The 15,874-nt window shown below is 39.7% G+C and overlaps 1 protein-coding gene across 1 annotated transcript; it reads right to left on the bottom strand.

Moving 5' to 3' along the window:
- Positions 1-218: 218 nt before the first annotated feature.
- LOC148220071 (alpha-ketoglutarate dehydrogenase component 4-like) lies at positions 219-5,650 on the bottom strand. Its single transcript, XM_088155671.1, has 3 exons — positions 4,819-5,650; positions 3,944-4,007; positions 219-1,761 (listed from the first exon to the last, which is right to left on the bottom strand). The coding sequence occupies exons 1-3, from the start codon at positions 4,855-4,857 to the stop codon at positions 1,517-1,519; spliced, it is 348 nt and encodes a 115-aa protein (XP_088011797.1). The 5' UTR covers positions 4,858-5,650; the 3' UTR covers positions 219-1,516.
- Between the last annotated feature and the right edge of the window lie 10,224 nt (positions 5,651-15,874).

Here is a 15,874-nt window from a genome sequence, read left to right as displayed (position 1 = left end):
GTTCCCAGGAAGAACCAAGATAGCACGGGGGCCCTGCACCTCTGGGGGCGTTGAGCTCTGGAATTTGTTTTGTCTTTCTGCATAGTGAAAGGCCATGGAAAAGTACTGGGAAAACGAGTCACTAATACAATAGGCTACAGAGCTACAAATATATGTGTGAAGAATACAGAGAACATATAAAAGAAAAAAAGGCAAAACCCAAACCAGCATCACAATCATAATATTAAGGAAATGCCTTTATTTTGAATATAATATTTCATTCTTCAACAGTGGCAAACAATCTTCCATATTTATTCTGGACCTCCACGCTGTAAAATAAAAGCATATAGTTAAATGTATTTCACTAAAAGAATGGAAAATGGAGATGAAATATTTTTCACTGTTCTAGATTAACAAATAGGGTTTTAATTTTAATTTTTGATTTAGACATTGATTTTTAACCTGTATAGGAACATGCACAGAGTGTCAAAGTATCAGCATCTACCCATAAGAACTCAATTTTTTCAGGGGAGAATACAGAAAGTTCAATACCTGCAACCTATATTTATAGCTTCTTCCAGTTCTCCCACTCTGAAGAAACACGACTCTTACTTTAGAAAGGTCTGATAAACAGCAGTAGTAAACAGAAGTTTTAGAATTATTTTCACTGCCCAAATTCCAAAGCAGAAACAAACCCAAGGTCAGCCATTATAATCTTTATGAGAAATCAGAAAGGTACTCAACTCATTATTTTGCTAATAAAATTATTTTACCATTTACCTCACCATTAGAAAATTTATGCTAGAAGTCAAGGAGCGTATTACTATGCAAAATGATTAATTTTATTTCTAATTATAATACCATACTGATATACATGAAGGAAAAGTGATTTCCTCTATTAATATGATCACACTGTAGGTGTCCTTATAATTTAACAAAGCTGTCTTTTCATTTCAAACTCACACCCATCTCTCCAGTTCTTCATATTTTGTGCATTCTCCCTTTTTAAGCATCAATGTTTACAACTGAAAATCGTTACAGAACAAAAGCAGGTTTTTCTTGCCTTTTATGTACAATGGCACATTTGCAAATATTGCAGAAAACATTTATATCAAGTTTAATAAAATGTTTCTACTGCTAGAAATACAAGTGGTAACTTACTAATAAGTCATTTATAAAAACTAGCTTGATTAATATTTTGGACTTCAGTTGCCTGGTAATAGCCTTTGCTGGTCTAAGAACAGACTCTTGTGCTCCTGTACAACATATTCAAATTACACATTAAACAGCTGTTACACAACAGGTAGTGACTGTGATTAATGTAGGCTATGACTATCACAAGCCGTCTGCATGTCTATCTCTAATTAGTGATACCACAAGCTACTAATTAGTGAGAGTTGGGTACCTTGTGTATGAAGATTTTGTAGTTTGGGTACTGTGCATCAAAGCAGTGAAAATTCTGAGTACACACTTGCCAAGAATTAAAATGTAATATCGTGTTTTAAACTTGGAAGGAGGTATAGAAATAAGATAAATACTAGGTAAATATAGGCAATACACAACAATAAATGAAACTTACTTGAGTATATTCAATCTCTTCATCTGACATTAGTTTTCGTCTGTACTTCTGAGGTAAGGTTCTTGTTAATTCAAAATTGTCTGGTATACCTTGTACTCTACTAACAGGTGAAATATTTTGAAATCCTGGTGATCTGCCTCCTACAGACTTCTGTGCTTTTGAAGCACCAAGATATGGCATACTTGTTTGTAGAGATTCCAGTACTGAAATCCAGATTGCAAAACCATTACAGAAATATAACAAGACTGTAAAATTAATTAGTGAGCAGACAATAAAAGTTACCAGTTACTGACAATGTTCTTCATTATAAAAAATACTTTAAAAAATTAAAAAAAAATAAAAGATACTCTACTTCTCACAAGCTGTTTTTATTGTTGTTAAATATACCAAGAACACAGTGAAAAAATTCTGAAAGTAAAAGAAAGCATATTTGAATGGCAGAAATACGGATGTGGAAAGAGAAGATAAATCAACATAGATCCTAACAAAGGCTTTTTCACTGGGAAGCTGTACTTGCAGAAGCAGCATGAAGTTTCAAATGTGTGTGGAGGGGGTTACATAAAGATAAATAACTAACATCCAACTAAGATGTTGCTTTTTGTTTACTGCAACTGTAAAGACAAACAAATGAAAAAGAGGTAGAGGCTTAGAGAAAGCAAGCTCACAACTACAGCATACCACAACGTGTAATAGAATGCTATATCTATTCTTAATATTACAAAATGGCATCGAGAAAGTAAGGTCTCAAACAGCAAGGAGGAAGAGAACCCATCAGAGGGAGCAGAATCTGAACAGGGGGCATGCCATTAAACCAAAATTTTAAAATTTAAGAGCAGAAGGCAAAGGGAACAGAGCATGAAAACAGAAGAAAACAACACACAGATTATAATAGCTTTGTCTAGTAATGACTACAAAATATTTTGAAGAAGCAGCATACCTTATATATGAAAAAAAAGAAAGTTTATCTGAATTTGTTTTATATACCACATAAATATTTAGAGATTTGCCTAAGATTTTCTTCTATTGTATTTTTTAAAGTCTGAAGTGTATTTGCAATAGAAGCATTAGCCAATCAAAAACCCGAAGACTAAAAATACCTGACCTAATACTGCTGTTGCTTAAGCTCAGATACAGTCCCTACTAGTTTTCCCTTCCCTGTTTGAGACCATCATGTTACAGTTGTAATATGATAATAGAATTTGGCTGGCCTTTAAAGCACTCACATCCCTAAAAGCATAGTCTTGATCTGCAGAGCTCTGTGTAGTTATGTAGAAGCAATATTCTGGTATGGCGAAACAGTTATTGCTACAGCTTTCAAGCAAAGTGAAGTAGATTACAATTTACTAGTGAGGCAGCAGAAATTAATGTAGAAAGGTCTAACATACTTAAAATATATAGCCACAGTAATCTTGCAATGCAAAGATAAGCATAAGCTAAGTAACATGTTTTTAAGCCTTTGAGAAAGCAATTCACTGGCATGGAAGGTGGTGCAATTGGCTGAACTGGGCACAATATACAAAATTCTGACTGAAAGTTATCACAGAATATAGTTCCTGAAGAATTCACAGGTAAGTCAGAAGTGGCACTGATGTTCATTGTAGATACTTTGCAGTGTTAATGGATAAACTAAACTTAAAGCTAAATCCTAAATATAATGCTGTGGCAAATATGTAGTATGGTATCATTTCTAAAGAAGTGAGAATAACAACAGAGCTTCTTAAAATATCTACTACTTTCGTTTCAAATGCTTTATTGACTCAAAAGGAATATTAAAACAACATATAGCTTATTAATTTTGATGCTCTAAATGTAACAGTATTGAGGTTCCTATAAATATAAACATAGCTAAAGGTGTAAAAATTAATGTCAAAGATTGCAATGAAATTAATTTTTTCTCCGCATTAATTATTAGCACAAAGAAACACTTCTTAAAATGTACAGTGGAATGGCTCTTAGCCATAAATCAAGGTTTTAAATACCACCATCACACAGTCCAATTAGGAAAAAAAAAGGATGAGGAAAATGTAATATCATTTTCTGCAAAGATCACTAAATACCTAAGGCTGTTTCAAATTCACTTGGATACTATCACTTCAGGCAAATATTAGTATTTTCAAAAATGTGACTTCTTATATAAGTAGAAAAACATCACTAGAAATCCTTGTGATTCTGCCTTGACCAAAAAATAAAGGCATGCATGTATTATATTCCCACAGTTGCATAGAGTCTGAAAAGGAAGCCTTCAAACTAAAACAATGATGATTCAGAAACTGCTCAGAATCAGTTGAGCTGCATAGTTGCAGAAAAATCGTGTGCTGATTTTTATATACAACAGTTTATGCAAAGAAATACGCCATAAGTTGTATCTATAGTTTAAATACTTACTTTTAGGTCTGGGACTACTTTTTCTGTCTGGGAACTTTATCAAGGGAGTATGTGGCTTGACTACCTAGAACAAGACAATGTAGTAGGAGAAACAGGGAGAATGAAATATATTTCTAGAGAAACATTAGCGTTACAATAATAAAATGGAACGTACAACAAATTAAACAACCACTTCTATGCTGCTGCTTTGTGCACCAGCACTGTGCTAAAATTACTACATGAATTTTATTTTTACCCAAGGAGAAATTTCACCTTTAAAGGCACTACCCCACCCTAGTGTTCAGAACAGGAATAAGCATTCTCTTCCTTTTCTCACAGCAATGTGTATGCAGAAATAGCTACTACAGTAGCAAAAATAGAATGATGACGTTTTAGCATGTGAAATTGCTAGCAGTGCTCTCTACCTGTACATATTTGTTCAGCTGGCTGGCTGGGATTGACTAGTTCCATTAAGAAAAACACCCCTATAAATTATAACGTCTGGTATTCAAAGCCACTGTGCTTATTTTTTAAATGTCTTTTCAAGAAGACATTATGTTTCATCTTTGAAGGGAAGTAGGATGGCTTAGAAAGGAGATAATGATTAGCGCCCTCCTTTCTTGAAGAGTGACCGAAAAGGGGCAGCCTGCAGACTGCTCAGTAACATCCTTTGGTACTAGAACCAGGCACAGGAATCAAATGACCGGCGCCACCGGGCCGGCCCCGCCGCATGCTTTTTTCCCCGCTCCAAGGACACCAGCCTCTCCAGCGGCGCCTCGGGCCTCGGCCACCTCAGGCCGCGGCCGCCGCGCGCGAAGCTAGGCCTGCCACCCGCGCCAGGTTCCAGGCCCCAGCCGCCCTAACCACCTCCCGGTCCGCAAGCCGCGCACCGCTACCTGTACGACTCTAGTGGCAGCCGCCATCTTACTGCCCATGGTGACGCCACATCCCAGCTCCTGAGGAGCAATACCAGGCCACGCCCACTATGAGTGGGGCCCAGAGAAGGGGCTGTTTGAGGCAGTGCCAAAATACAAATAAAATAAAGGGGAAACACATTAAAATTTAAAAATCGCTTCAAGTAGCTCTGCATTTTAATTGAATTTGATCAAGACACAGCCAATCCACATTTTAAAATCTGACCCTCACTTATAAAGAGTGCTAATGTTTTAATTTAACATATTACTTTGGTGAATTGACCTTGGCTAGACATCAGATGCCAGCCAAGCTGCCTTATCCCTTCCCCTCCTCAGCAGAACATGGGGGAGAAAAAGACGGCAAAAGGCTCATGGGTTGAAATAAGGACAGGGAGATCACTCAGCACTTGCCATCACAGGCAAACCAGACTCATTTGCTTCTCAACTGATATCTTCCTGATTACTGATACTTTTTTTGTATTCTCCATAGAGCACTTGCAGTTTGATTTCCAATTATTTCGATTAATGCTGAAATATTCACAATTGCTTTTTCCAATTCATTAACTCCTAACCAGGGGATAAACCATCTGGCAATGGAATGGAAAGTGGTGGATCTCTTTAATCAAAGGATTGCTAATTCTTTTGGTTAATTTTAGATCAGCCCTCAAATTCTTGGTAACTGTAATATTTGAGATTACGGCTACTAAAGTGAAAGTACCCTTGTCACCAAAAATCGTGAATAAAACTCTCTAACACTAATTTCAGTATTAGAAAGCATCATCAGTTTTATTTACGATGACAAGCATGAGGGGGATATTTCCACATAACCCATGCACCACAGCTCACTAACAAACTAGTTTAAATCTATGTAACTTATACGTATTCATTACATTTCTTGAAACTCACACATATATGCTAAACATCCCTTCAAATTCTTTTGCATAATTAAATAACTTCTCAGATCTTATTTACATTACAGTAGGGGTCTTTTGAGGGTCTCTGGTGGTCGTTTGGGGAACATCCCATTCCTCAAATTATCCTTTTTTTGTCACAAGCCTCCAAAAAAAGTTTCTTCTCTTTGAATGCATCCCAGTGATGTGGTCTGGCCAAGATATACCTTCTTATCAGTGTTGCTCAGGCTCACAGTCTTTAGGGCTAAGATAACCACTTGCACACATTAATGCAGGACTAAGCACTGTGGGTTAAAGCTAAATGAATTCACAAGACTTAAACACTATTTCTTACAATTAAAGATTTTCCCAAAACCCTACTAGTTCCAAGGTAAAGCCTTTTCACATAACAGTTAACCTGAGCAGGCCCAGGCCTGTACAGTGCTGCACCAATCCCTTGGCCACAGAATAAACTCAACCAGCTCATGATAACAGAGGACCCTACAACCAGCTTAAACTTGATACTGGTGATTGTGCCACTTGCATTACCTTGCCTTTATCTAAAAGCGCAGCACAAAGTTCTCATGAAAACATAATTTCTTGTTTGCTTTTAAGAAAATCTGATCACACTACAGTTCATATGGTTTCCTACAAAAGTAATGCTGATGCAATCTACTTTGTCTAGTCCTTTTTGTGAGATTACATCTGTTTATACATGTGCTAGGGTAAGGTGATGTCTCCAGATCCCACTCCTGATCTTTTCCTTCTTGATGTATATTAAATGAGGTACTTACCCACCATGTTGCCCATTTTATATCAGTGGGGATTGGAACTCTGATTAAATGTATTCCTTTTCCCAAATGTTCAGGCATATGAGCACATATCCAACAATCACTCAGATTAGCTCTTTATTACTTCCTACATCAATTTCAGGTGGAAACTGAAGCTCTATTGGTTTCCCAGACTTGATCTCAGTGGTATTGTTAAACTCAGTCCACTTAACAAGATAAATCAGAGTTAAAACTTTATATTGCTTTGAATAGAAATATATAAAATTTAATCCAAATGGAAATGCAAGCACCGTTGTAAAATAACTCCATTCACACGTGTTGTGCTTTGACACTGACCAAATGCCAGGCACCCACAAAAGCTGCTGGCCCACCCTCCCCTGCTACAGCTGGGCAGAGAAAAAAATTAAACGAAAGGTTCATGAGTTAAGGACTGTGAGAAAACACTCCAAGGGCAAAACAGGCTCAGCTTAGAAGTACAAAGTTAATTTATTACTGACAGAGTCAAATGAGGATAATGAGAAGTAAAATAAGCCCTCAAAACCACCTTTTTTTCCCCCAACCCCTCCCTCCTTCGCACCAACAGCAAACAGGGCATGGGGGGTTTTGGTCAGTTCATCACCTGAGATCTTCTGCTGCTCTGGGAGGAGTCCTTCCCCTGTGAGATGGTGGGGTCCCTTCCCATGGGAGACAGTTCTCCACAAACCTCTCCAATGTGGTTCCAATCTCACGAGCACACAGTCCTCCCAAAACTGCTGCAGCGTGGGTCACTCTTCCATGGGGTGCAGTGCTCCAAGGACAGGCTGCTCCAGCTTGGAAGCAAGTGCCCTCTCTCTCCACCAGGTCTCCCACTGGATCACAGCCTCCTTCAGGCATCCACCCGCTCTGGCATGGGCACTGCCTCTATGGGCTGCAGGTGGATCTCTGCATCCCCAGTGGACCTCTATGGGCTGCAGGGGAATAGCCTGCTTCACTATGGTCATCACCACAGCCTGCAGAGGAATCTTGGCTCTGGCACCTGGAGCATCTCCTCCCCCTTCCTTCTGCGCTGGCCTTGGTGTCTCTATGTTCTTTCCCTCACATGTTCTCACTTCCTCCTTTTCTCTGAATAGAAAAAAGAACCCCTGTGCCTGTCTTTATTTTGATTTTCTTCTTAAATATGTTATCACAGAGGCATTACCATCATCTCTAATTGGCCTAGCCTTGGCCAGTGGCAGATCCACCTTCAGAGCCATCAGGGATTGACTCTTCCAGACACGGTGGAAGCTTCTAGCAGCTTGCCACAGAAGCCACCTCTGTGCCTCCCCCCTGCTACCAAAAACCAGGCCATGCAAAACCAACACAACATGTTATTTCCCAATAACTCACAAAGTCCTCCCATGCACAGTTCATGTGGGATCTTAATAAACTTTAATTGTAGAGGTTTAGTTGATTTACTTTCCATTCCAACTTTGGTGATGCTTCAAGTCTGCTGTAATGAATCCGTGGATGGATTCTGTCAAGCTTGGTTGCTGTATGGGTGGTTAACAAAACTTGAAATGGTTCTTTCCACCTTTCCTTTAAAGATTCATCATTCCAGGTTAGAAGATTCACCCAATCTCCTGGTTGAAAGGGATGCACTTAGACATCCAAGGTAACAGGTGATCCTAAAACAATAAACCTATGCAAAGATGATATTTTTTTTCCCAAAGGTATTACATACTCCCACAAATTGTGGTTCCCTGTTATGTTACTTTCTTGAATATAATTACAGCCTGATATGATCTCCCATAGAGTATTTCATATGGGCTTACCTTTTCTTTAGAGCTTGAATGAATTCTAATTCTCAGCAATGCCAGGGGAAGAGCCTTTGGTCACTTAAGTGATGATTCCTGACAAATTTTACTCATTTGCCTCTTTATGCTCTGATTTATTCTCTCGACCTTCCCACTAGATTGTGGTCTCCATGGAATATGTATGTCCCATCTTATTCTTAATGTTTTGGACAAAGTTTGTACAATTTCAGCTTCAAACTGGGGTCCTCTGTCTGATGACATTCCTAATGAGACCCCAAATCTGGGTATTATGTCTTTTAGCAATATTTTAGTTACCTCTTTAGCTTTGTTGGTGTGACGGGGAAAGCTTCAGGCCAACCAGAAATGGTATCCACTAACACCAGTAAATACCTATATCACTCCTGTCGAGGCAATACAGAGAAATCTATTTGCCAGTAATCTCCTGTACAATTTCCTTTCATTGTAATTCCTGGTGGTGGTCATTTATTAATTTGTAGGAGTTATTACCAAGATGCCTTTTTCAGCTTTTGCCATTTTATATTTCCTTCAGACAATTACAATGCCTTCTGTAAAGCAATAAGTTCAACCTTCTGTACAGAAGCAAGCAATGGGCAAGCTTTTACAAGCTCTGAGTTGCCAGAATATCTGGATCTTTTATGGGAACATCCTTCAAATACTCTCTGTTAGAGTGATCTTGTTCAGGGGTTTGTAAACAGTCATGTTGTAATTCCTCTCCTTTTTTTCTGAGGATCTAAAACCAGATGGATTAAGTGCAGAATTTACTTTGAGTTCAACATTGTCTTGTTCCAAAAGAACCTGATATTTTAGCATTCTGCTAGCAGACAACCAATGATTTATTTCCATTTTTGTTCTAAAACAGTTGTAAGCATGTGTAGCAAATAGTCATCTTTTGTCCCAGAGTCAATTTTTTTAGCTTCTTGAATCAACAGAACTGTAGCAATGGCATAAAAGCAAGTGGCAAAAAGCAATGGCATAAAGCCATGGCATAGAGCACCAGCTCTTCCTGATGCATGTTCTTTTACAGAAACTTCCCAACAAGCTAAGACACAAACTCGGACCACTACTTCTTAACCTATTAGAATTCTGGTTTCTTAGTATGCCAGGTTACGTATAAACTACGTACATGGCCTATCTTGTTCTAACTGGAAAATGTAAGCAATATTCTTAACTCTAACTCTATTATGTCTGAAGCTGGGTTCTTGGAGCCTCTAAGGAAACACCAGTATGTTTTTCAACCTTCAGTAGAACATGTACTACTTCTCTGGCATCTAAGACCTTTTACTTACTAAAAGCACTTAAAACTTATTCCATTTACTTACTTCCTTGCTTGCTTGTTCACTTATGCTAAAACCTAAACTTTCACCTCTGCCTTATGTGTGAGTGGCTTAACATACTTCAATCCATCCAAAGGTTTTAATTCAATCCCTGCACTCTGATCTCTCTCCAAAGGATTCAGAGAAACTCCTGACTTACTGACTCCAACATTTTTTATGCAGCTTAAAGCAAGCATCATAATCACAATTATTACTATGATCACAATTACACTTTGTAAAAGTGAGGCCGACCAACCAGTCAGAGAAAATCCAAATCTTTCTTTAAATATTTTGTTTAACCAGTTACTTTCTAATTCTGCCCTTAATTCTCTGCTAGATGCAGCAACAAATTTTATCCTATCTGCTCATACAGTTTAGCAGTCACATTTGGAATGTGCTTACAAGTATTGTTGTTTAAATTCAAATAACCACATCATCCATGTTCATGTAACAGCAATAGGTCTAAAACAAATCTGTTTTGCAAGGTCATTTTAGTCATGGCTTGCAATTGTTCATTTATTTCAGTAAACCCCAACTGAGTTGCATTTGCTAAAGTTTCCATTTGTAGAGTCAAATTGTGTATGGCCAGCCTATTCCTGAAGGTGGATATTTGCCGAATAAAGATGGATTCTAAAATCCATCCTACTATGGTTCCTGTACTGGGATGTTTCCAAGTCTCATCACGTTTAACTTTTCCCCATAGTTGGGTTCCCAATGGTGGCTCCTTCCACGAAGGACATAATGTTAATAGTCTCAGCGTCAATTGTACTCTTGATTCTCCCAAGGGCAAATGCGTGGTCCAAATTCCATTACTTCCCACCTGTACTATGAGTCCTAATGATCTGACCACGTCCTGCTGACAGTCTATATCTCTCCAAGTCTCACTGTTTATTAGGTGACATCAGGTGTCATTAAGAAAGGTAGAATAATTTATAGAAACACATCTCAGTCTTAGAGCCTGTGCCACAGTCATGAGCCACTGTACCTCAGGATTCCTACTAGTGCAAGTGAATATTTGAGTTCAATTCCACTTTTTCTTTGCCCTTGGATCTTTTTGCCCTGACCTTATTAAATCAGAATATTTTATACTGACCCATAAGGGGTCCTCTGGGAGGCCTGGACTTCCTTCCCAGTCTAGATACCACTCAACTGGCTGGATATATTCCCATTGTCCTGTTTGAGGACTATTCCATATTTCTGGTATTTGACATCCCCAAGGGTGCAATCTGTCAGCCAATAGATATTTCCTGAGGTTATTTTCAGATCTGGTTTTGAGATATTACAATTCTCAACAGTATTGTCGTGGTTTAACATAGTTTGGTTTTTCCTTAACTGGAAAAAATCCACCAGCTACAGAAGTGATTCCCTGTAAGGACCTTACCATCTTCCTTTGGACCTGACAGAACCAATCAGCTGGCTAGTTTTGAATACTGACACCCTGTTAAAACACTTAAGAAAGCTGAACATTCCTCTGTGAAATCACACTTAAAAACAAACAAACCCTGGGAAAATCTCTCTTGCTTCGGGCTTTTGAACAGGCAACTGGACGTTGGCCAGACCAGGCCCCGCTCTGCTGCATGGCCCACGCAGCCTGGAGGGGCTGGGCTGGGCCCTGCTCTGCTGCAGCACTGGCCAGGCTGGGCCACACGGCCAAGTCAATCCATGGCGCAACTCAGCTGAGATTCTGCAGCTGTCAAGTTCCAGCCGTGGCCAGCTCCACTTGGCTTCGGGCAGAGATGAGCTGGGCTCCACTCCAGCCACGAGCTGCTGAACCATCCTGCTGGCATCGCAGAAAATCCTGCAGCTAAGAACAGAGGCAGCCCTGCAGCCCTGCTCAAGAAAGCAGCCCTGCAGCTGGAATTGAATGCAGCAGGGGCTGGAAAACAGCCCTGCAGCCAGAGTGGCCACTGCCCAGCAGAGATCACATGACCATCCACAGGCCCAGGAGAGATGTTAACTCTTTCAGTGCACAGATGAAACTTGCAAACTTCAATCCTCTGTTGAGTGAGAGAAAAGGGTGAAGACACTTAGAGAAAACAACATGGAGACACCAAGGTCAATGAAGGAGTCAAATCCCAGATGGGAGGAGAATGAGGAGATGCCTAAGTCTTGGGCTGAAATTCTCTTGTAAGGCTATGGTGGAGATATAATTGATACATAAGACTTTTTTTCCCTGTAACTCATGGAATGCATTGGGGAGATGTAGCATTCTAACCACAGCCATGAGCAGAGGCACCAGTGTTGAAGCAAGCAGATGTTGAAGTAGCTGTGATCTAATGAGAAGCTTGAACAGAGAGAGATGAGAGAGATGAGAAACCTGGCCCCAGGGATGGAAGAAGAAAACCTCTGTTCCCAGAGATAAGAGAACTTTCTTTGCTATATTAGAACAGCTCATCCTTGAAATTGCGCCCCAATAAGCTGAAATGACCCATGGTGGTAGTTGTGGGAAGACTACCAAACCGTGGGAGGAACTTCATGGTTGCGGATTTCTGGGCAGCTGCTCTTCATGGAAATTAAAACCAGGAGAGAACTGTTTCTTGTAGAAAAGTCTCCATGGCATGGCAGGAGAGACTCCTCTCCCTAAGTGAACTGAAGAAACATTATTTTAGAAGGGGTAAACTGACTGAAAATACCAAATTTTGTCTCTTTATGTTGTCAGTGGGAAAAGAAAGAATGGTTGGGGGGAGAAGTATTCTGAAAGTTTATTCTTATTTCTTATTATTTTCTTTTAGTTCTGTTAATAAACTTTTCTTTATACTCTTTAAAGTTTTGAGCCTGCTTTCACCCTTCTCTTAATCCTTATCTTGCAACAGAAAATGAGTAAATAATTCTAGTGAGTGCATGGGCATTAGACCCAGTACAAGTATCATTCTCACGTGTCCCTAGTAAGGAATATTCTCCTTCCATCTCTGTCCAATTGGCATGGGTGCTATTTCCTTCCCACATATGTTCCCAGGTTTTTTTTCAAATTGCTGACTAAAGCTCCCCATAGAACTGGATTTTCTGCAGAGGTTGGTGTTGGCAAACAAGCTGTTATATAGGTTTGTGCCAGTTTAAGACAAATTTAGGAGGAAATGTCCCAAAATTGTGTCTCCTCTAAAGAAGAGTAGGTTTTAGCAACCCTTCCCCCACAGGTTCCCACAGATTCAAAAGGAATTCCCTTGGAGAAAGTGAAAAAAGAACTGTTTATTTAGCAAGCAAGTTGCTCACAGGCATTTAAAAAAAAGAACAATGTTAACTAATAAAACCTCTTGCTGCTTTGAAAAGATTTAGCGTCTGTTCCATAGGTGTGGCTCAGTTCTCTCCTGATCCGGAGCTGGCCTCTGGGCCACAGCGCAGCATGGGACATGGGACGGGGAGAGGGCAGGCAGGCAATGTTCTCGTGTTTCAGACCAAAGCTGAACAGTTCCAGAAGAAGAAGAAGGAGAAGCCACAGTCCCAGGAAAAACTTCTTGTCTCAGCTAACAAATGAGAAGCTAGCTTAAAAAGCAAAGAAAAGCTCAGTCTCTCTCACTGGAGAAGGAAAATCAAGAGCTGGGGAAAAAAACCCGAGCAGCTTATCTCTGTTTTGAACACAGGCGCCGAAAGAATTACACTGCTTCCCCCTCTTCTCTCTTGGATCTGACTTAAAGGCACAGGGCTCATATCTGGCAGAAAGCAGATGATAGGGATACAGGACCATATAGTCACCCCAGGACATGGTTACATTCTGTAATTTGTCAAAATCTTGCACTAGCTTTAAGATCATATATTCCCTCCCAGAGATTAACAACATAGTTTCCACTGTATTTAGCATCTTCATCTAGATCCAATAAATAATATCCCCCTAGAAAATCATATCCTATACCTAAAACAATAGAATTTATATATTAAAAAAAACCTCCACTCTGTTAGCCAGTCTTGTTTCTGCTGTGTTTGATGTGTGGTTGCTGGTTTTACCCACGTGTGATGAACCCAGGGTTCGATTCCTTCCACCTTGAGTGCAGCGTAGGCTACCAGGAGGACTTGGAGAGGTCCTTTCCACTTTTCTTTCAAGGAATCAGAGTTCCAGGTCTTTACATATACAAAATCCCCAGGTTGGTATGGGTGAACGGGTGCATCCAAAGCAACTGGTCCCAATAGGGTTATAAACTGGTTGACCCCAGCAAGAGTTTTTCCTAAAGAAATCAAGTATAGATTTTAATCTGTTTCTCCCTTTGAATGTATTTCTCTGGGAATGGATGGTGTTTGATACAGCCGTCCGTACAGTAGATTATAGGGACTTACTTTAGTTTTTGACCTCAGCTGAATTGATTCACAAAAAAGCCAGAGGAAGGACCTGTGGCCATTTTAGGGAAGTTTATTGGCACATTTTGCTAATTTGTGATTTCAAAGTCTGATTCATCCTTTCCACTGTCCCACTTGACTGAGGTGTAAGTCCCATTTTATACCTAGAGTTTTGCTCAACTGCTGCATCACATCTGCTATAGAATGTAGGCCCCTATCTGAAGACATTACAAGTGGCACCCCAAATCTTGGCATGATTTCTTTAAGCATGATTTTTACCACTTCCCTAGCTTCATTGATGTGACAGGGAAAGGCTTCTGGCCATTTGGAAAATGTATCTGCCAATACCAAAAGATACCTTTATCCATTTTGTCTGCTTAGTTCAGAGAAATCTATTTGCCAATAATCCCCAGGTGAATTTCCCTGTTTAATTGTTCCAGAATGTGGCCTTTTCCTATTTGTGGGATTTTTTTAAAACAAATTGGACATTTCACTATTATTGATTCTGCTATTCCAGTCATTTCCACACTAAGTACAGAGTTTGGGAGACTAGATATCATGGACTCAATTCCCCAGTGGGTTTTGTTATGTTCTTTTTCCATTATTTTCCTCATTATAGGAGGTGGAACTAGAACCTGTTGCCTGTCTCTTACCCACCATCTCTGCTGATTCTTAGAGGCTTTTAATATATTTGCTAAGCATTGGACCTCACTGTCATAATTAGGCTTAAATTCAGATATGTCAATTTGGTTTTGTGACACTAACACTACGATGCCTTTTTCAACTACTCCTCGAGCTGCTTTGTCTGCCAATCAGTTTCTCTCTATAACATCAGTTTGTCCAGATTGATGTGGTTTGCAATGCATCACTGCCACCTTCTTTGGATTTTGAATTTCTTCCAAAAGTTTTAAAATTTCTTCTTTGTGTTTAATAGATGATCCTTGAGCTGATAGCAGTCCTCTTTCCTTCCATATAGTTTCATGGGCATGAATTACACCAAATGCATACCTAGAATCAGTCCAAATATTCACCCTTTTGCCCACTGCCAAATTCAATGCTTATTCTAGTGCTATTATTTCTGGTTTTGGGGTTGATGTCTTAATTGGTAAACATTGAACTTCTACTATCTCAGTAGCAGTCACCACTGTGTATCCTGCCATCTGTTTTCCATCTTTTACAAAACTGCTGCCATCTGTAAATAATTCTAAATCAGGATTCTCTGTTGGTTCATCCTGTAAATATATAATATACAGGTATATAAATATACCTGTTCCATGGTTTGGAAACAATCATGTGCCAGGGCTCCATCATCCACTGCCTTTGTATTGAGAAACATGGCTGGATTTGTGGCTGCTGTCATCTTCAATTCCACATCATCCTGTTCCAAAAGCACAACTTGGTATTTGAGCATCCTGCTGGGGGATAGCAAATACCCATTTGCTTTAATATGGATATGACCATGTGAGGAACAAAAACAGTTATGCTCTGTCCAGTCATGAGCTTCCTGGACTCTCAGAACAGTAGAACAGTTGCAGTAATCGCGCTCAAACATCCTGGCCATCCTTTGCTCATGTTGTCCAGCTGTTTTTTAAGAAATAGCCCACAGGTCTTCTCCAGGTTCCCAACTTCTGTGTCAGGACCCTCGGGGCTAAATGTTGCCTCTCATGTACAAACAGTTCAAAGGGTTTGGATAAATCAGGAAGCCCTAATGCAGATGCCATCATTAATGCCCTTTTCAGTTCTCAGAAGGCAGTTTTGCACTTGGGAGTCCACACCAATTGTCCTTCCTTTGTCTCTTTTAGAGCTTCATAGAGAGGCTTCACTAAAAGTCCATGTTTAATGTCCATAACCGGCACCACCTGACCACTCCTAGAAAGCCTCATAATTCTCAGATGTTCCAAGGTTCTAGAGTTTGTCAGATTTCTTCCTTTCTGTCAAGGCCAAGAATTCTCTGCCGTTGAGCCATCCTGAAGCTCAAATAGTTC

Source organism: Sturnus vulgaris, chromosome W (genome assembly GCF_052056855.1).
Source record: "Sturnus vulgaris isolate bStuVul1 chromosome W, bStuVul1.hap1, whole genome shotgun sequence".
NCBI lineage: Eukaryota > Metazoa > Chordata > Aves > Passeriformes > Sturnidae > Sturnus > Sturnus vulgaris.
Note: the sequence above shows the minus strand (reverse complement) of the source record. Positions and strands in the feature narration are given on the sequence as shown.